The sequence below is a fragment of the Astyanax mexicanus genome, chromosome 10 (assembly GCF_023375975.1).
Source record: "Astyanax mexicanus isolate ESR-SI-001 chromosome 10, AstMex3_surface, whole genome shotgun sequence".
In the NCBI taxonomy this organism is placed as follows: Eukaryota; Metazoa; Chordata; class Actinopteri; order Characiformes; family Acestrorhamphidae; genus Astyanax; species Astyanax mexicanus.
This window is the reverse complement of record NC_064417.1, coordinates 9534172-9555937: the sequence shown is the minus strand read 5'-3', so window position 1 is coordinate 9555937 and position 21766 is coordinate 9534172. Positions and strand designations below refer to the sequence as shown.

The 21766-nt window shown below is 37.5% G+C and overlaps 1 protein-coding gene across 2 annotated transcripts in view; it reads left to right on the top strand.

Moving 5' to 3' along the window:
- Positions 1–21766, top strand: part of LOC111195774 (cytosolic carboxypeptidase 4) — a 367388-nt gene that overhangs the window by 74902 nt on the left and 270720 nt on the right. For both annotated transcript variants that reach the window (XM_049483983.1, XM_049483982.1), the window contains 2 exons: positions 1175–1268; positions 10352–10389. In XM_049483983.1, the coding sequence (XP_049339940.1) occupies positions 1175–1268; positions 10352–10389 (132 nt within the window). The remainder of the gene's footprint in view (positions 1–1174; positions 1269–10351; positions 10390–21766) is intronic.

The following is a 21766-nucleotide window of genomic DNA, read 5'->3' as shown; positions in this document are numbered from 1 at the left end:
TTTCGCTCAGCTCAGCTGTATTATTTATGAGGAGACAGGACAATTAACTGGGCTATTTTTGGTTTTTCCCTTCCGCTCAGTTTCATTGTTTCTTTGTCCTGGTTTATTTCTCGTTTGTTAGCCTTCCCTGTCGTTTATGTATTTCCTGTTTGTTTCTTAGTTTATTCATAAATTTTTCTATTACCTGCACTTGTGTCCATTCTCCTGGCAACTCCATGACAAGTACATTGGCCCACCTCTGTAATAAAAATAACCTTATTTAAGGTTAAGTCACTCTGGATAAAAGTATCAGCTAAATAGCATAAAAATAAAAAACGTAAAAACCTGCACAGGCCAATGTATTGAAGTGTGATGAATTGTGATTAGTTGGGATAATTAGTGATTATATGAACAGGTTGAGGTAGCGATTAATTGCAGTTGACCACACAAGCTTATGCAAATGATAACAATAAACTAATTTCTTATACAAAATGGTACGGTAATATATCATCAATACTGCAAAAAAATGAACTGATGATACCTGTAACACAGTGTACTGAATGAGCAGTTTCTTCACGATACCGGATATGTGTGTCAGCTAATTCACATTCAGACAGGAAGGTGTTTACAGACTTTATTCATGCTGCAGTTGAGACTTTGATGTGTTATCAGCATCTGTACAGGTTTATATTTATTTTTAGGAGGAAAAAAAGAGATAGCAACGAGAAATGTGAACTCTCTGTTCATATACTGTGTTTGGCTTCATTTCAGATATGTTTATTTTGATGACGATGGTGATGTGTGTGTGTGTGTGTGTGTGTGTGTGTGTGTGTGTGCTGTAGACTAAAGGCTATTTTTAGTGTAGCAAATTATTTTATCTTATCAGCTAAAAAAACTTTATGAACAATATCATAAAAGCTGGAAATCTACCCAGCTCTGTAATGTGATGAGTCCTGCTGTCAGGGTTTATGATGTGTGTATAAATAGCAGTATATCTTGTACACGTCAGCCAAGTTCGTATGTCGGTAGAGTCTTTAAACCCCTACCAGAGAAATCAGAGACTCACACCAGCGTACACCCTGCCAGAGCTACAGCACTGTACATCAATATACAGTAATTGTGCTAATTAATGAAAACGTGTGTGTGTGTGTATGTGTGTGTGTGTGTGTGTGTGTGTGTGTGTGTGTGTTTGCAGTTTCCACAGCAACCCTGCTGGGGCAGAACCGAGCTCTTGATGTTGTTTTTGATCTGATAGCCCCACCCACTGCAACACACACACACACAATCAAGTAAGTATCTCTCTCTCTCTCTCTCTCTCTCTCTCTCTCTCTCTATCACACACACACACACACACACATTTTCAGTTTAAGCTAAGATCTGTGTTCGTATCATGATAAATAATGTTAAAGAATTACAGAAAATAAAAAATATCTAATTTTGATCTAAAACACAGTAAACCACACAGACTAATCAGATAAATCATGATTAACCAAACAAATTAATCAGATTAAATACAGTAACCAACAAAAGCTAATCAGATTAACAATACAAAACAAACAATTAAGAACATAAATTAATGCAGTTACTCAGTTAATAAACAAAGCGAATGCAAAGACTTTTTCATACCTTCAAAGCAAATTTTCATGACCATATGGTTTTTAAAACATCAGTGCAGACGTGGACAATAAAACCAAAAATCAACTAAAAATATCATCAAAATGAATAATAGTAGGCCCAAAATGAATCTAAAAGAAAAGTTGACACAATGTCTAATAATAAAATGTGTGTCAGATCCTGAGACCTCCATTGTGTCGGGCTAAATTGAATTGAATTAAACTGAATTAACTCTGAGCTGACGTATTTGTTAGCTAAAAAATAGATTTTCAATGTTAATAAATGAAAACACAAAGATTTCTAGACCAAATTTCCATGAATTTTCCAAAACTTTCTGTGTATTTTTATTTTTCCAAAACTTATCCAGGCCTGGAAAATGCTATTTTCAAATTCCATGACTTTTCCAGTTTTTTCATAACCGTATGATTCCTGATACAGAAAAATAAATCTCTTAAAAATACAAACTCTGCAAATGTAGTTTTACACATATTCATGCACACACTTTCGGGATAAAGAGGATTTTTGAAAGGGACAATCCAAAAGTGTGGTTAACAACAGCCAGGGTCTAAAACAAAAAAAACAAAAGCATAAGGCAGCAAACATACAAAGGGTAGCGAGACAGTCTATGTAAAAATCATAGTTAAGATTTCTAATGGGTCATACACATAATAAACAAAACACAGGTAAGAGAAACACTTTGTAAGTGACGGACGGAACTAGATCAAGTACTTGGCAGGAGTGTGTGAAGTGCAGGGGTCTATATAGTGAGTGAAACAGGTGTGATCAATATTCTGGAGATTGTGGTTTGGGAGGTGGCATGTCATATGTTGAGGTGGGTGTAAATTAGTGAAGTGACGTGAACATCACGCTTGCAGTGAAGCTTCACTAGAATGCACACACACATTGGAGAAGTCTGTATCATATGACATCACAAAATAATCCATTGCCAACAAGCTTATGACATGTATATACACACTCATATTAAAACAGCAGTTCATACTTTAATTCCAGACAGTAAGTATCCAGACAGACTTTCTAATTTACCTTTGAGTTTTCTGTTTGTTTAAGACCAACACGAGTTCACACACTGGGAGTGTTTACATCGTTTTTCATCCAGAAAAAAGTGCTGATGTAAATATATGGGTTAATTTTCATAATCATTGTTTGTTTCAGAAGACAAAAGTATTTTCACCACCATGCTGCTGAAGTGATTTTGGTGCAGAATTCAAGGCTAAAGCAGAGGAAACGCTACATGAGCAGATTTTAAAGCTCCGTCTGTTTGGGAGAGATGTTTAGTGCAGTTAGACTCAGCTCTCCAGTCTGATTAGTTAGTCTAATTAGAGTTTATTCCTCCTGGCTGATTTCCCCTGCAGGATGAATCCGCTGTCCTTTTCTTTACCCCAGTCTCTAGAGAATATAGGGAGGAGAAAGAGAAAGAGAGAGGGTAGGAAAAGAGGAAAAGAGAGAGGGAGGAACAGAGAAAAAGAGAGAGTTTAATGTAGTGAAAGAACAAGGATAAAGAAAATATAACAGACAGAACATGATAGATTTTGGCACCACCCTTTCAGCTTATAGCAGTTTACGCCAGGTTCACACTACACAACTTTTTGAGTCGACGGTCGTTGTGCTGTTCACACTACACGACTGGTTGTACTGTTATCACAAGTCTTTCAGTTGTTGAGACTTTTACACTACATGAGTGATCGGCAACACAGGGTCACAAATTACACTTTTTCTCGTCGTGGGAAATCGCTGACTCACCTGGCTGCTCTCCAGAAACACGTTTCTTCACAAGAACACACCTGAACTAAACGAATGAGAAATAGTGATGCCATGACAGATTTTTTTTTTCTCCTTTATAGAGGAGAATATGCACTTGAAGTGATAAAAAAAAAATCACTGAATTTATAAATGTCTGATCTGTTTTATACTGAAATATGTGCTTATGTCCTCAACACAGAACTATATTAAATGTTTCAGTACTGCAGACATCATTTTTTTTATCATTATATATAACTCCAGTTATATGCCTTTTAAATGTGCTCTATATCAGGGGTGTCCAAACTTTTTTGTTGGGGGCCAGAAGGAGAAATATATTTGAAGTCACGGGCCACAGACTCTATAATAAAACAAATAATGAAATATACCACTTTAAATAATACTTTTTCCTGATTGCTTCACTGACACACCATTTTACTTTACTTACTATCTTTATCTTTGACAGTGTTGTGTAAACTGTGTTGTGTAAAGATTTTTCAAATTGATGTTTAATTTCATGATGTCTTTTAATATTAAACTCCTTAATTACGGCAACTTTTAGACTCTTTGGCCCGTTTTTCTGCGCTAGAAATGCGCACTCTCTCCACTTTTAGACTCTTTGGCCCGTTTTTCTGCACTAGAAATGCGCACTCTCTCCGCTTTTAGACTCTTTTGCCCCGTTTTTCTGCACTAGAAATGCGCACTCTCTCCGCTTTTAGACTCTTTGGCCCGTTTTTCTGCACTAGAAATGCGCACTCTCTCCGCTTTTAGACTCTTTTGCCCCGTTTTTCTGCACTAGAAATGCGCACTCTCTCCGCTTTTAGACTCTTTGGCCCGTTTTTTTAGTATATATATATATATATATATATATATACTAATTACACTGACCTCTATACGGCGAGGGGGAAAAGAAAACCCTTAGAGAAAGTAAAATACTAACCTACTTCAGTTGCACACTACATGATTTATCTACTCTTGTAGCAAATCTGTACATTTCTGCAGTCATTCCTTGGCCATCACAGAATTTAAAGATGCGCTCATACAGTTTGATGTTGCATTCAATTCATAACCATCATTGTCTGTGTGTTTAGACCCTCCTAATTAGCAGTTTAGCCACACACATTGAACAAACAGCAGATTTGAACTAAGCAGTTTTTGCTTACCACAGTTTAGCCTCTCTTTTGGACCAATCCCATTTCACCCCTTGGCCCTACCACTTACCCCTATCCCTTCCTTTGGAGTGTACCCCTTCCCCTTGGAACAGAGTTAAAAGGGGAAGGGGTGAAATCCTCCACTCTTAGAATTGGGACAACCCTTCAGGCTCCCAATACGTCATTAATAACAATAAATAAATAACATGGCTACTAGCGGTGGTGCGTAGGTGACACTGCCTGACTGATGTGAATGCAGTGAAGCACTAAATTCAATAACCTAGCTGCTGTTTAACTAGTTAACTTAAGGGCATTGTACAGGGGTTGCACAATGAAACTGAAACATTATTGTTTTTTAACCACAATAATTTATTGTCCCAACGGACAGTTCTGGTGGAAACAGGAGAGTTGAGGTGCACACTGAATTCTGCCGTGATTTGTTCAGCCGTGGTTTTATGTTTTTTTGGATACAATCCGGGTTAGCATCCGAACATCCCTTTCAGACAGCTTCCTCTTACAGCGTCCACAGTTAATCCTGTTGGATGTGGTTGGTCCTTCTTGGTGGTATGCTGACATTACCCTGGATACCGTGGCTCTTGATACATCACAAAGACTTGCTGTCTTGGTCACAGATGCGCCAGCAAGACGTGCACCAACAATTTGTCCTCTTTTGAACTCTGGTATGTCACCCATAATGTTCTGTCCATTACAATATTTTGAGCAAAACTGTGCTCTTACCCTGCTAATTGAACCTTCACACTCTGCTCTTACTGGTGTAATGTGCAATTATTGAAGATTGGCCACCAGGCTGCTCCAATTTAGCCATGAAACCTCCCACACTAACATGACAGGTGTTTCAGTTTCACTTTTCAACCCCTGTATGTCTTCAGAAAGGGGGCAGGGGGTGCAAAAATGTATTATTGTTTTCCATTCCTTAACTTCTCTGTGAAGGGGAGCTGAAATGAGCTTTGACTACCTTTTATTTAATTTAATTTTATTTTATTTTTTGCCTTAAATGCTGCAGCCCTGCCATCTATTGCATTATTTAAGGTGGAACGGGAAAGTTAGCTAGCTAATTATCACAAATGTAAGGAAATTACTTACATGTGTGTGTGTTTTTGGTCACTTGTGGTTCTGCCAATTTACCAGTGATTCATACCCCCCCCTCGGTTTGAAGTGTGCATCTGAAAAATCTCTGTATGAAGCACTAACAAACCTAAATATTTCCCCCTCCAGCTTAACAAGAATCAGGACACCCCTAATAGGGGTGCGAATCTCTCAGTGTCTGGCGATTCGATTCGATTCGATTCCGATTTTTGGGGTCACGATTCCATTCAGAAACGATTTTCGATTCTGGAATGATTTTTCAATTCAAATGTTTCAGGAGTTTAGGGTTAAGCAGTTAATCAGGGCTGTGTGTGGATGGCCGGAGAAACTCAAGTATGTATTGCTGCAGACTGGAGCGCCTCCAAGGGGGAGAGGCTTACCTCCAAATGGGAGGTCCACAACTCCAAAGGGGAGGGGCTTACCTCCAAGTGGGAAGTCCACCAACAGTATACGGCTCGAGACTGAGAGCGCGTTTGTGCGCGAGACCTCTCTCACCATGGCTCCGGCGAATGTCATAATAAAAGTCTTACGTGATTATTTTTATTACTATTATTCTATTACATCAAATTTAATGTTATATAGAATGTACTATCACATTATATTATATTATAGTATATTATATAAAAGTCTACATTGTAAGGCAGGGAGACCTCACTCAACACAGCTCCATTTCTCTGCCGAATGCCACAAAAAAGCCCTCCATGATTAAAAGGCTCATGGATAAATATATTAGTCAACTATTAATAATTATTTATATTTCTTAAATGTCGTGTAAAATACGTGTAGTGTGTATGTATTTTTATTATTATTGGCTATGAATAATTTTTGTAATTTGAAAAATTCACAGCATGGCAAATGTTTAAACCTTTTAAATAAATAAAATGTGGTTGCAATGTCCAAAACATGCTTTTAGACTCTTAAAAAAACGCATTAAAAAAAAAAAAACATTTAATAAACGAAATAGATTAATTAATTAACCTTTGGGGTTATTTACAAGCACAAAACTTCGTGAAAAACATCATACCGCGTAACACCAAGCACCATCCTACTTGGAGGTAGGCTCCGCCTGTTTGGAGGTATGTTCCTCCCCTTTGGAGGTGCTCCTGGCTGCAGCTATACCCTTCTCGAGAAACTGCTCGCTTACAGGAAGCTGCAGTTTCTCATCCAACCACTAGTCGGAGCTGCAGCAGCAGCACAAGCCCCGCTGTCTTTACCCAGTCACAGAGCTACAGCCCAGCCACGGGCTACAGGGCTCAGCTCAGCCAGTCTGAAGCGTTTTTTACAGTTTAAAGTTCATCCGTGTATGAAATAAAGGTTTTAACCCCACTAACCGGATAATACAGCTCTCTACAGTTCATCTTTCAGCCCAAGCAGCTAACAGCAGCAGTTTAGAGCAGCCGTCACGGAGTCACTGCTCGGATTACATTATAAACAGGTCAGTTAGCGTGCTGCTAACCTCATGATGTTTACTACGGAGTTGTGGACACACCACGGCTGCAAGGTTAGACTGTCGAAGGCTCCTGAAGACTATTAAAGGTCTATTGGAGGTTATTGAAAGGGTTATTGGGGGCAGAAATCAGTACAGGCTGGTTAGATAAGTGATTCACGTCCTCGTCCCTCGCTGCGGTGAAACTGCGACTAGCGCTCTCACAGTGATGTTTATTAACATCATTAAAACAGATTTTGTCAGGAATTGTCTCCTAAAAAGCGTTTATTTTGGTCAGTAACACTCATGTTTATTTACTAGCAGCTTAAATTAACAGTGTTTGCAGTCGCGCACTGACGCACAGAGCTTTTTAACTGTACCGCGGATTTCAGTGCAACAGTAGCTTCCCCCAAAAAATCGATTTTTTTTTCGATTTTTTTGAAAATGAGAATCGATTCTGAATCGTTCAATGTTAGATTCGAGATTCGAGCTCGAAACGTTTTTTTCCTGCACCCCTAACCCTTGGCGTGCATGTGCAAAACAGAGGGGTAGGGGTAAGTTGTAGTACCAAGGGGTGAAATGGGATTGAGCCATGGTCTGGAGAAAGGACGCCGGACCATCAAATAAGTCTGTTTTCTACAAATTTGACATCACATTTTTTTTTGCTTTTGTTCTATAATTTTTGTTCTATAGAACAAAGAGAACAGAACCATGGCATCCATGCTAACATGGAACATATCATACATTAAAATAATAATATAATAAATAAAAAAATATATATTTTTCATCTTTTTAGTGCAAAATAACAAAATGCTTGCACATGAAATGTAAAGATTTTTCGGGAAAAATATACAAAATAAAACTGATTACACACACACAAACCAAACTACTTTTTAACCTGGGAAAAAAACAGTGCAGCCAAGGCAAGAACCCCAATGTTAATTTATTGTGTTCACATTGATATCAGGATATACAATGGTTTATTGCACATTGCATGTTTTTGTCTGTGTTGGGCTCTCTTAATTTGGGCATATTATCTATTGTGCATATATCAAGCATCATGTATTTACTTTAATAAACTGTAGAACACTGTAGTCACTCTGTCCCTATCTGAACCCAATTAACTGTGTGTACACACTCAGGTGTCATGTTAGTGTCAGCAGAGCTTGAAATCACACTCTGTTTCTCACCTCAGAAGCGTGACAGGTTGTGTTCCTGTAACTCAACATGCTGCATTTCTGCTGGTCGACACAGCTCAGGAGGGACTTCTGTTCAGATCATGATCACACACACTGCCAACAGCTCTCCTCTTACAGGTATAAACAGAGAGTGATTCTGTGCAGGAAAGGAATATCTGCTCTCCTATCTGCCCTAGTTACTTGTGCATCATATACACTTACAGCACCAGTCAAACGTTTGGACACACCTTCTCATTTAATGTTTTTTTTTCTACATTGTCAATCCTTTTCTGGAGCGTTCCTGATGAGTGCCAGTTTCATCATAATGTTTGATGGTCTTTGCGACTGCCCTTGTGTTTTTTATATTTTTTGGATTGACTGACCTTTATTTCTTAAAATAACTTTTTTCTTAACTTAGTTGAGTAGTGCTTGCTATAATATATTTTAGAACATTACCCAAATAAGGCTATTCACTGTATACCAACTCTACCGCTTCACAACTTTACAACTGATGCTCTCAATTAAATTAGGAGGACAAGAATTTTAAGTAATTGACTAGTAACTCTTGATAAGTTCAGCACAGCTGTTAACTGAAAGCCTGAATTCCAGGTGACTCTACCTCATAAAGCTGACTGAGAAAACCCAGCCAAGATGTGCAAATCTGTCATCTAAACAAGAGGAGCTATTTGAAGAATCTAACATATATAACATATTCCTTATTGTTTGTTTTATTCGTTTTTGTGCGTTAAATAATTCTCTATGATTTCCTTTGCTGATTGGATGGCTCAGTATTAATGTACAGTGCTATTAATGTAAAGTGTATCTAAACGTTTGACTGAGACTATACAAACAACTGTCTTTCGAAGGCATAAGTTTTGGTAATTAATGATATCAATAATTATAAGATAAAAAAATGCATACACATACATACATACATACATTATGATATACTCTACTGAGTATATGGGAGCATTTTGTAGTTCTTATTATAAGCACTGCAGTGATTAGCACTGATAGGTATGGTGATGGTGTATAAGATGTTAGTGTGTGTTGGCTGGTAAGGGGGAATCAGATACAGCAGTGCTGCTGGAGTTTTTAAACACCTTAGTATCTTTGCTGTACTAAGAATAGTCCATAAACAGTTAGAGGATGACCAATGCAAACAGTGCAGCAACTGATTCAGAGCCTCTGTCTGAGTCCTCTTACTGCTTATTATTTTAGACAATAACATGCTATTATAGTTTTCTGGATAATTTCAGCATCTTCAACTCATGTAACGGCATGTGTTTGGACTGTGGTAAGAAATGAAACAGTGCTATCCACAGCTATATTGCTGTTTTAATAAATATATAACTACATTATATTATTTAATTCAATTCATATTTGCACTGCGGGTGGGAACGGCAGAAATGTGTATGTGGTGGGATAAAAACAAGTGATTTTTGTCAGTAGCGGGCACTAACGGGACTAAAACAAGCGGTTTTGTCTGCATTTTGGCCTGCCGACCACATGAAAACAGTGTTTTAGGTAAACAAACTTTTTAAAACACCAAGGTAGGTGAAAACTTTGAAGCTGTGTGCACGGGCTAAAAGCAGTTTTATGACAATGCTGACATCACACAGTGTCTGTTTTTACATTAGTTTAGCTTGTTCAGAATGAGCCTGAAACACACACAGCACCTTGATTGTTTCTGTTTAGATTTGAGATATAATTTTACTCTCACAGAACACAGCAGAGGTGCCAAAATGTGCTGCATTCAGTTTTATTCAGTGGTATGCTTATTATTTCTCTTCTTCAAAATTAGTTTTGATGTTATTTAAACCCACTACTGGACTGGAATGTTAATATTGGTGTTTTTGAAAGGTTTTGCATTTCTGTGTTGATGAAGTTATTTTGAAAAATGCAAACCAAAAATATTTTTTTAAATATCCATATTGGTGTGGACAGGGCCTCAATCTGGAACTGAAGTGTTTTATTTTACACCAAAAGAGAAAATCCACACAAAGTAAAAAAAAAAACAAGACTTAAACACGTATTTTCTGGGGCTGAGAGATACTGGATGTACCAAGAAACTACTCTGTTGTTTTAGTTCCTCTAAGCTTCTATATTTAAAATAATTTGTTTTATTTCTGTTGCAGGGCTGCTATCGATGCCTTTGCTGCACTGTTAAGCTCAAGTAAGTTTACTTTCCTTCTTTTTTTCATAAAAGAACAAAAGCAATAGGGCTCTACCTTCCCTGTTCACTTTATCAGAAAGGCCTCGCTTAGAGCTTCACCTTGCTGTTGTTCAGTTCCAGCCTGTAGCCCATCTGTTGATGAATGATATGTGTTCCCCATTCTCTACACCTCCATCAGAGTTCAGTGTCTGACCATAGAGCTGATCTTGACCCAAGCACAAAATAGGTGTTTGTAATAAAGTGCCCAGTGAGTGGAAGCACAAAATAGTAAGAATGTGTTTCTAATAAAGTGGCCAATGGTTGAGGCACTATCGAGGCGGTGTTTCTATTAAAATGGCCAGTGAGTGAAAGTACATGATAGTAAGAAGGTGTTTCTATTAAAGTAGCCAGTGAGTGGAAGCCCAAGCTAGTAGGTGTTTCTAATAAACTGACTACAAGATAGTAAGAAGGTGTTTCTAATAAAGTGGCCAGTGAGTGGATTACAAAATAGTAGGTGTTTCTAATAAAGTGGCCAGTGAGTGGAAGCACAAATTAGTAGGTGTTTCTAATAAAGTGGCCAATGATTGAAGGCACTATCGAGACGGTGTTCCTATTAAAATGGCCAGTGAGTGGAAGTACATGAAAGTAAGAAGGTGTTTCTGTTAAAGTGGCCAGTGAGTGGAAGCACAAGTTAGTAATAGACTGACTACAAGATAGTAAGAAGGTGTTTCTAATAAAGTGGCCAGTGAGTGGAAGCACACGTTAGTAGGTGTTTCTAATAAAGTGGCCAGTAAGTGGTTTACAAGAAAGTAGGCGTTTCTTATAAAGAGGCCAGTAATTAGACCTAGAGATAGTAAGAAGGTGTTTCTAATAAAGTGGCCAGTGAGTGGAAGCAAAATTTAGTAGGTGTTTCTAATAAAGTGGCCAGTGAGTGGAAGCACAAGTTAGTAGGTGTTTCTAATAAAGTGGCCAGTGAGTGGAAGCACAAGTTAGTAGGTGTTTCTAATAAAGTGGCCAGTTAGTGGAAGCACAAGTTAATAGGTGTTTCTAATAAAGTGGCCAGTTAGTGGAAGCACAAGTTAATAGGTGTTTCTAATAAAGTGGCAAGTTAGTGGAAGCACAAGTTAGTAGGTGTTTCTAATAAAGTGGCCAGTTAGTGGAAGCACAAGTAAGAAGGTGTTTCTAATAAAGTGGCCAGTGAGTGGAAGCACAAGTTAGTAGGTGTTTCTAATAAAGTGGCCAGTGAGTGGAAGCACAAGTTAGTAGGTGTTTCTAATAAAGTGGCCAGTGAGTGGAAGCACAAGTTAGTAGGTGTTTCTAATAAACTGACTACAAGAAAGTAAGAAGGTGTTTCTAATAAAGTGGCCAGGAAGTGGATTACAAGATAGTAGGCGTTTCTAATAAAGTGGCCAGTGAGTGGAAGTACAATATATTAAGAAAGTGTTTCTAATAAATTGGCCAGTTAGTGGAAGCACAAGTTAGTAGATGTTTCTAATAAAGTGGCCAGTTAGTGATAGCACAATATATTAGGTGTTTCTAATAAACTGACTACAAGAAAGTAAGAAGGTGTTTCTAATAAAGTGGCCAGTGAGAGGAAGCACAAGATATTAAAAGTGTTTCTAATAAAGTGGCCAGTTAGTGGAAGCACAAGTTAGTAGGTGTTTCTAATAAATTGGCCAGTAAGTGGACATATAAGGTAGCAGGAGTGTTTCTAATAAAGTGGAAACTGGATGTATACCAGATTGATACAAATCTACCAAAATGCCCTTAAAATGACACTATATCAATCTGTAATCATATAATAATCATATCATCTTGCTTTTAATGAAAAAGTTTTTTTTGGTAGTGGCATATAAACAGGAACAGCCTGTGGGAGGTTCAGGAGACATTCAGGAGGTGAAAATGGAATAAAACAGCTATACAGCATACGAAACAACCTCAATTCCCCAAAGCTGGCTACAATTCAGTCAGTGCTATAGGGCAAAACACTTCCTGCACACCTGTTTCCACTGGAGAGATCCAGATGATACAGAGCCAAGTGTGCTTTAGAGAGGGTAGAGGAACTGCAGCTGTGTGATTCTCACCTGGAATCTGATAGAAAACAGTGTTTATTGTTCTGCTGTTATGTATTTTGTATCTAGAGGTGGAAAGATCGGATTTAGCTTTGTCTGGTTTTTGTGTCTGGTGCAAAATATTTTAAGGTCAAAATCGTGATGCAACACAAATAACACAATAACTTCCTAACTTATATTTTAACATTATGTTCTAGAAATCAGGTCAGAACTACTTACATAGAACATAATGGTTAAATGTTTAAGTGGATTAGAGATGTAGAAGCAAAAAATACACTTTTAAAAGGAGCTAGTTTAATCTCCAGCATTTACCCAACAGGTGAAGAAACACACAATCACACACTGTCCTGTTAGTTTAATTTATGTTCATGTTCGATGCCTTGACAGTCATTAAACTACACACTAATTAAGAAAATATGGCTCCACGCTAAAGGCAGGAAAAGTGGGTACCACTTTAAAATAAGACTACCTTTATAAAGGGTTTAAAATGGTTTACAATAAGTTTATTAATGGTTACTAATTAGGTTGTTAATGCCTTATAAATCATTAATAATCAGTTATAACACACGTAGAAAGGGCAACAATGACTAAATGAAACTGTTGTTTGCCAAATAGTGAACCCACAGCCATCTATATATGGTTGCCATTTCTACGTATGTGTTATAACTGATTATTAATGATTTTTAAGGCATTTACAACCTAATTAGTAACCATTAATAAACTAATTGTGAACCATTTATAAACCCTTTATAAAGGTAGTCTTCTTATAAAGTGGTACCGAAAAGTGTTCACTACAAAGCCTTCATAATCAGAACCGATCATTGTTGAACTTGATTCCATTATGAAGCAGTATAGGTTTCTCATTCATAACATCTCTAATAAACAAAGATGGTAGCTAGCTGATAGCTAACCTGGAACGCAGACTGTTTGTTGACACAACCCTCCTGCTTCTCTCAGTACAATGATGCGCCCCCTCTAAAAACTCAAAGCATCGAAAATTGTCATTGAGGCCTGTCTAGCAGTCAACAATCTCTCACGAGAGGTACGCTACCCAAAAGTTTCATACCAGTAAGAAGTTTGGACACGCCTTCTCATTTAGTGTTTTCTTTATTTCTTTAGACTAACACTTTCTTTAAAAAAAGTGTTAGTCTTCCACAATCCTCTGATCTAAACCTGATGAACTGAGTGATTGGAGGTGATTTGAGATGAGCTGGAGCTTCACAGTGTGAAGGAAAAGCAGCAACTATTGTTCAGCACCTCCAGAAACTCCTTCCTTCAAGACTCTGAGAAAACTATTCCAGGTGACTCTTCCTCATGAAAATATCAAGAGTGTGCAGATCTGTCCTCAAAGATACATGTGCTACTTAGAAGAATCTAAAGTAGAAAACAGATTCTGGTTTATTTAACACTTTTTATTTACAAAATAATTCCCTGTGTGTCCCTGTATATATTTAATGTCTTTGAAATTCAATTTGCAATGTAGAAAACAAAGAAAAAAGGAAAACACATTAGATTAGAAGACCTGTGTCCAAACTTTTTGTTTTGTTTAGTTTCTCTGTCAAGACTTCTTTTATTAGAGAAGACCTGTTTTCATTTACTTGTTTGCTTGAGACATACTAGCACACTGAATTTTGCAGCAATCTGTGGTGCATTGTTTTCGTGAATGTGTACTGGAAATAACTTTTTCAGAACATTAAATTAGTAATGTTCCATTTGCATTTTCAGTACACTAATTAAGCCCAGTGGAAAAGGTTCCATGCTCCAGAAATTATTAAACATATTTTTCCTTTATTTTTAAAGTTTGAAACAGGTTAGTTTGACCTGCAGCAGAGCAGGAGGGTAAAATTGTGGGTCATAATCAGATATGAGTGTAAATTAAATCTGTTTTGAATTAATCTGAATTAGGTCTGTCACGATAATTACAATATCATCTTATCTTACAGTTAATGGAAATGACCTCAAAGTAATTTTACTAATCATGATTTCTGTTGTGTTTAGCATATAAATGCACTTGCAAGGCACAAGGACCAGTGCTTCAATAACTGTGACTCAATTCATACTGTTCATTCATAGCCCTTTTCGATCAAAAGATCTCTGGTTCTGTAACTGGTTCCATTCAGGCTGATAAGTAATTTGGTGCTTCTAAGTGAACCAAACCATTTGAATTTGCACCAGCTTTAGTGAAACTCAGGATAAATCACATAATACGTCACATACATCAAAAATCTACTATGACCTGATTTGGTCACTTTTCAGGTTCCAGAACCAATTTCAAAATTAGGAGTGCGAAAAAAGAATTTTCTTTAATAGGGTGTGATTTCTTTGTTATAATGTTGTTATAATTAAATTTGCTGCATTTAATAGTGTTAAAATGCCATTCAAATCATTTATCGCAAAAATCTCTGGGAAAACACAGTATTCACTATTTATTTTTTATCCTGACAGGCCTAATCTGGATTTAAAGCTGCTTCAGAAATTGTCTCTAGCTCAGACAAATCAGATTGGAGCCTCTTGCCCCTGTTTACCTGGCTCTGTTCAGTTCACAGTGCTCTACATGTGTGTTAATCCACTCTGTCTGCACATTTTATGAATTGATCGAATTGATCTGTTTGCTTGCAGCAGGTCTGAGCGTCCACGAGTGCCTCTCTCTCTCTCTCTTTCTCTCTCTCTCTCTCTCTCTCTCTCTCGCACGCCTTTGTGTTCTGCACGTTCTGTATAACGAGGAGCTCGCAGGATTACACCGTGATGCTGATTTAATACAGGATGCCACAGATGTTCTGTATTTTTCAACCTGACAGTTTTATTAGCCGCCGCCACGTTCGCCAGAGGGCTGGATCATTTTATCTCATGTGCACCCTCCCCCGTTCTCCCCACATTGTTTTCTTACCAGTTCAGACGGAGCTACATTTTCATTTTTCCTAAAAAAAAAAAGAGCAAAAAGTGACAAAATAAAAATTGACTGCTTTTAAAATTCATGTGAGCTATAAAAAGAGGGGTGGTGGTTCATCTGCTGATGGGTTTGCAGCGTTTCCTCGCCCGGTACTGTTCTCCTGCTGTCCTGCAGGTGGCAGTGTGACTCTGTGGGTGGGAGCTCTTGCAGTTTGGGTATTGGTTTCCGGTCTTGGTCATGGAGAGCCCCCATACTGCACATTTACAACACACACTTCAGCTCTTCAGCTCAGGGAAGGCTTGTTAATTAGCTGGTCAGGTGTGGAAGGGCAGGGAAACTCCAAAACATGCAGGACTGGAATAATCCAGGACCTGGGGCAGCACTGCTTTGGAGTTCTTTTACCTCGTGAAGTGCTGCAGCCATGGATCTGCTCAGTCACTGAATTGAATTAACCCTTTGAACCCTAGGCTATTTTGGTGTGTTTTTTCCTTGTATTGTTTTTCAGGTCTTATAACACAGTAATTATATCAGACAGACACATGCCCTGAGCTCTTTTACTCCAGAAGCCAAAAATATAATCATTTAAAATGTAAAAGGAAGCTGAATTGTTGTATTTTCCTGGAACTGATCATTTTTTGGTCAAAATTTTACCAAGCTGCTGTATTTATTTATTTTTTTTTACTTTTTTTTTACTTATTTTTGAATGTATAGACTTTAAATATATTCACACCCAAGATATCTCTTCAAAAATTGTTAGACTAGAGTGTATATGAGTTGAAAGCATAAGAATATTGATGATAGTTCATTACAGGGCTTATTATTACTTTAACAAAATACATGAACAGCATCAGGCAGAGTTATTTTTCTTGATAATCACACCTCTAGGATACATGTAGATACTAAAAACCTGACACTCAGAGCAGCCTATGCCTTTCAGTATTTTGATCAGGACACACAAAGAAAACTATATACAAAAATGTTAACTTTTTAGTTTAAATAAATAAATAAAAATGTTTAGTGCAAAATAACTACTTCAATTTTAAAAATTTGTAAGTAAAATAAAAACTAGATAAAATAGTGTGCACACCATATCTAGCTTTAGTTTGAGTAAAGCAGGTAGTTTCACACTTTTTCTGTGAACACTTTTGAGTCTTTATTTACTGATATTATTTGGTTTGAAACATCATATAAATATGTTTGAAGCACTAAAGGTAAATAATATTGGTTGGAGAAGGAGATCTCACTTTTTTAGGTGTTTTTCTCAATGGGTTTCTTGTAGATTTAGCTTTACCACACTGGGATGTCATCGCTATTTTTTAGAAAGTCTAAGTTTCGCCCTTTCTAACCATATATGGATTATGTTGATGTGTGAAGAGATTCCTGAGTAATTAAGCTGAGAACACAAGGTGCGATTTTGGATGAAAATCTGTCTGTAGGATTCTAAGGGTTAAACTACACAATCCAGCTTTCAACAAAGTCATGCTGTCATTGTGTGGATTTCCAATTACAGTCTTGGCCATAATATGATGTTTTCAGAAGTAGTTACTCTTTCAATCAGTGGTAAGCACTCATGTTTCAATATAACATGATTGGGAAGTGGGGTACTGTCATTGTACCATAAGATCTCTGTGCTGATTCTTACTTTTTTTTATTTGCATGAAATTAGAAATGTTAAATCACAAAAAGAAGCGGCGTCACGATGTACGCATCGCCAACACATCCATAAAATCCATGTGTCGGCTAAGCACACTTATCTCTTTGAGTGCAGGAGAAAAAAAACACCTTGTGCTAACAACAAGCTAACAACAATCATCATCTACAACTCCATTATGCTCCCATTATAATCAGAGGCGCTGTCTCTACACCCGCTACCAGCAATAAGTAATAGCAATAAGATGCAGCGTGCTACACCACTTCAGCCAAGTCAAATCAAATTTATTTACACACCATTTTGACTAACATCTATCAGAGATCCAGATCTGAGCCCTAAGTGACCAAGGAGTTTAACAGGGATATACAGGTAAGTTCATGATGGTTTAGAGAGCAGCAGCAGGATTTATATGTGTGAAGCTAATGATATACGTGTGTGATTACAATATAGGTGCATCTCAAAATATAGAATATCATTAAAACATTAATTTAATTTAATAATTCAGTTAAAAATGTAAAACTCATATATTATATAGATGTATTACACACATTATGGCTTATAGCTAATGAGAACCCAAAAGTCAGTATCTTAGAAAATTAGAATATTCTATAAGACCAATTGGTACTTTTAGCAGTGTGGGCAGTGTGCCACGTCCTGCTGGAAAATGAAATCCGCATAAAAATTGACAGCAGAGAGATACTGTAGAGATAATGTACTAAACTTAGGTAATAAGGTAATGTTTGATGTTTGAAATTAAATCCATTTAAATCCAGAAAATGAATATAGAAAACAATATAGAGAATTGTCAGGTGTCAGATTGTAAAAAAAAAAAAAACACAGTAATTCAGGTTATTACCCTGGAATGCAACTTCAGAAAATATGTAAATTTGATTGCATTTTAGTAGACTGTAACTACTGTAAATACATCTTAAATACTAGATGGATAATGTTCACGCACCATGTGGCCTCGGTTGCTCGATCCTGCCGCTTCGCGCTTTATAACATCAGGAAAATTAGACAGTTTCTGACGCAACAGGCCACCCAACTCCTGGTACAAGCGGTCGTCATCTCACGCCTCGACTTCTGCAATGCCCTGCTCCCGGCCTGCGTAGTAAAACCACTCCAAATGATCCAGAATGCAGCAGCACGTCTGGTCTTCAACCAACCAAAACGGGCACATGTCACCCCGCTGCTCATTGAGCTCCACTGGCTACCAGTTGATGCTCGCATCAAAGTCAAAACTCTTACAATCGCCTACAAGGTGATGACAGAACAGGCTCCTTCCTACCTGCACTCACTCCTGAAGGCTTACGCCACCTCCCGGCCGCTGCGCTCCTCCAATGAACGTCGCCTCGCTTTGCCAAACATTCACACAAAGCAATCCAGACTGTTCTCATACAGAGTTCCCCAATGGTGGAACAAACTACCTTCCACTACCAGATCAGGAGAATCTCTCACTATCTTTAAGAAACTCCTGAAGACAGAGCTCTTCAAAGAGCACTTACTCTCCTAACACCTCTAACACACTAACTACTTCTAACCCCATTTCCTTCTTCCCCTCCTTCACTTCTCTATCCCTTTATTTCCCTTCGACCTCCTTTAAGCCCTATCTAAAAATGGGTTATCTAAATTCCTATTACTTTTGTACTTCATTATTGTAAGTCGCTTTGGACAAAAGCGTCTGCCAAATGAAATGTAATGTAATGTAATGTAATGTAAGTCATATAATATTTTTACCAAATAGAAAATAGTCACTATAAGACAATTTCTCCAAATAGTATGCAGTACCAGTCAAGAGTTTTTTACACACCTTCTTGTTCAAAGTTTTTATTTTATTTATTTTTTCCTACATTGTAAATTAACACTGAAGTGATCCAGATCATAAATAAACACATAATGAATCATATAGTAACTTAAAGTGTTAAACAAACCAAAATACTGCACTTGAGGATACTTCCAAAGTTCTTGAAATGTTTTGGGTTTACAGACTTTGATTTTGTAAAGTATTTGCTTTACTTAGTTGAGTAGTTCTTGCCATAATCTGGATTAGAACATTACTCAAATAGGGATATTCACTGTATACCAACTTTACCTCTTCACAACTTTACAACTGATGCTCTCAAACACATTAAGAGACAATAAATTCAAGTAATTAAGAATATTAATTAATTTACAGTGTAGAAATTTTGACTGGTATGGTATGTTTATAATTTGGATTTTTTTTTATACTTGTGAGAGGCTTACTGCTCGACCCCTCTAATAAAAGCTAAGCCCCCTATTCATAAATCTTTAGTGATGGCCCAATGACAGGGCAACATTATTGCTCGAGAAAGCACTGATGCTCAACCTTAAAGCTTACAGGACTTAAGGTCTCAGCATACTTCTTTAAGCTTGCTTTGGTGACCAATGTGGCAATTGTGGAGAACATGAACAGACAAAAATATCAGCAATACATGACACTATGTGAAACAACTTTGGTCGTTTTTCTTTGAAGAAGATGCAAATCAAATTATACTGAAGAACAGGGGTTCTCAACCTTTTTTACCTTACGGACCACCTGTTTACAACTTGAAAGCATCAAGGCTCCCCTAATAATAATAATAATAATAATAATAATAATAATAATAATAATAATAATAATAATTATTATTATAATAACCACAACAATAATAATAATAAAAAAAAATAATAAACTCTTACTACCATTACTTTACCCTGAAATGGTGATTTATGCTTTCCAAATATAGTACATGAACTCCTTACTGGAAACATTCTCTAATATTGTGCTTCTTTTGTATTTTTATCTTTAAATGTACAAATAAGAGTAGCACGGTTTGACACGGTAGCACAACTCGATAGAACACCTGATGATTCGGCTCGCCGTGTGGGCGTATCCGTGTGGGCGTATCCGTGTGGGCGTATCCATAATGTCTTTTTAATTCAAATGAAGCAACAGGTGTAGTCAATCATAAGTTTAAGATTTTTAATCAACCTCACTGTGATCTATAGTTCTATGAATCCGTTTTCAGCGTCTCCTCCATGGTTGAAAGGCAGCTGTTCTGTGTGTGTGTGTGTGTGTGTGTGTGTGTGTCTGGTGGTCCGCGGCCCCCCGGTTGAGAAACCCTGCTTTAGAATGTATGCAAGCTTAAGATGCTTGAGAACTTTGTTTCACAGGAAGCATGTGGAGAAGTATCAGGAGGCTTGGTATCAGATACCATGGGACACCTTCTGAATCCTGGTTTCTTTTATCAGGAGCAGTAATATCATGTATTTGCTGATATAGATGCAGTAAAGAAACAGTGTAGTCTTAATGTGCTTTTCTGAACACATGGTCTGTAATTCTTCTGTTCACGTCAGACTGGTGGGACACTAGTGGGGGTGTGTGTGTGTGTGTGTTTTCCTGACTGTACTTTTTTTTTTTGTATTAGGCTTTTGTGAGGTCCCTCTCTCCCTCTCTCTCTTTCTGTGCAGTGTCTCTCTGGAGACCTGGCAGACAGAATCAGCCGATAACCGTCTCTCAGATGTTCCTCACAAAGGTCTTGTCTTGTCTGAGCTTTCGTAGACATCACATGTGGAGGAGACGGGAACAGTGTGTCAGAGCAGAAGCTTTAAACCTTAAAGTGAAAGATTGCTGAACAATCAGAACTGACTGCACTTTACTGCAGATATCGTCAATCAACTGAGACATCTTTAGCATCTTTAGCACTGGAGCTACGATGTTAATGTAGCTGTCACAGAGTTTATGCACACCAATTAGCATTGTGCTAACTTTTTGTTTAGAGTTAGAGTTCAGTAACATCCGATAGACTGTCTTATGTGTTTCTAAAATGGTTAGTATTTAGCCGTTAGCACCATGCTAATTAGTTGAACCACTGCATTTGAGATAAAGTGTAAAATGGACCAACTTCTGCTGTGTCTGTTTTCTACGGAGCCCCTGAAGTGACATGGTGTATTTCTTTTTACTTAAAAAAGTGGTGAGCACCACATAATAAGCGGTGAGCACCTTATATTAAGTGGTAGGCAAAACAAACTAAGTGGTGAGCACAACCTAGTGTATTAACTGGTCTGTACATGACTTTACAGACTGCTACCTTGTGCTCTGCAGTCCTCCATCTTTTCATCATGGAAGGGGGGTTTATGAATTTTAGGAGTCAGGGCAGATGCTAAGTTAACTTAGCTTAGAAGGCTTGCATTGCTCTCTGTATAATATATGGTAGGCTTGGGTAAAAGTAGCCGCAGTGTGTATGTGTGTGTGTGTGTGTGTGTGTGTGTGTGTGTGTGTGTGTTTGTGTGTGTGCCCAAAAGTTTTTTTCTACAAAATGATACCTCCTGCCTTGTGCACTTCTAATAAGTGTTAGCTAGCTAACTAGCTAACTGGCTAGCGTTAGCTCTGGGCTTTAGCTAGCTTTAGCTACCTAGCTAAAATATTCCACACTTATCTAACAGTATCTAACAATTGCTAACCTAGCTAGCTACCAACTTTTTTCACTGTGGAACATCTACTCATTAAGTTGGCTTGGAAAAGCCAACTTATTGTTCTTCGTAATTAAGTTGGCTTGGAAAAGCCAACTTACTGTTCTTCGTAATCTTATTATTATTAAGTTGGCTTGGAAAAGCCAACTTATTGTTCTTCGTAATCTTCTTATTAAGTTGGCTTTGGAAAAGCCAACTTATTGTTCTTCGTTTTCTTCTTATTATTATTATTCTTACGCCTTTTTTTCTGTACGCTACTCCTCCTAGAGCTTTTATCGTAGAATCACGAAACTTTCACGGATCGTAGGACCT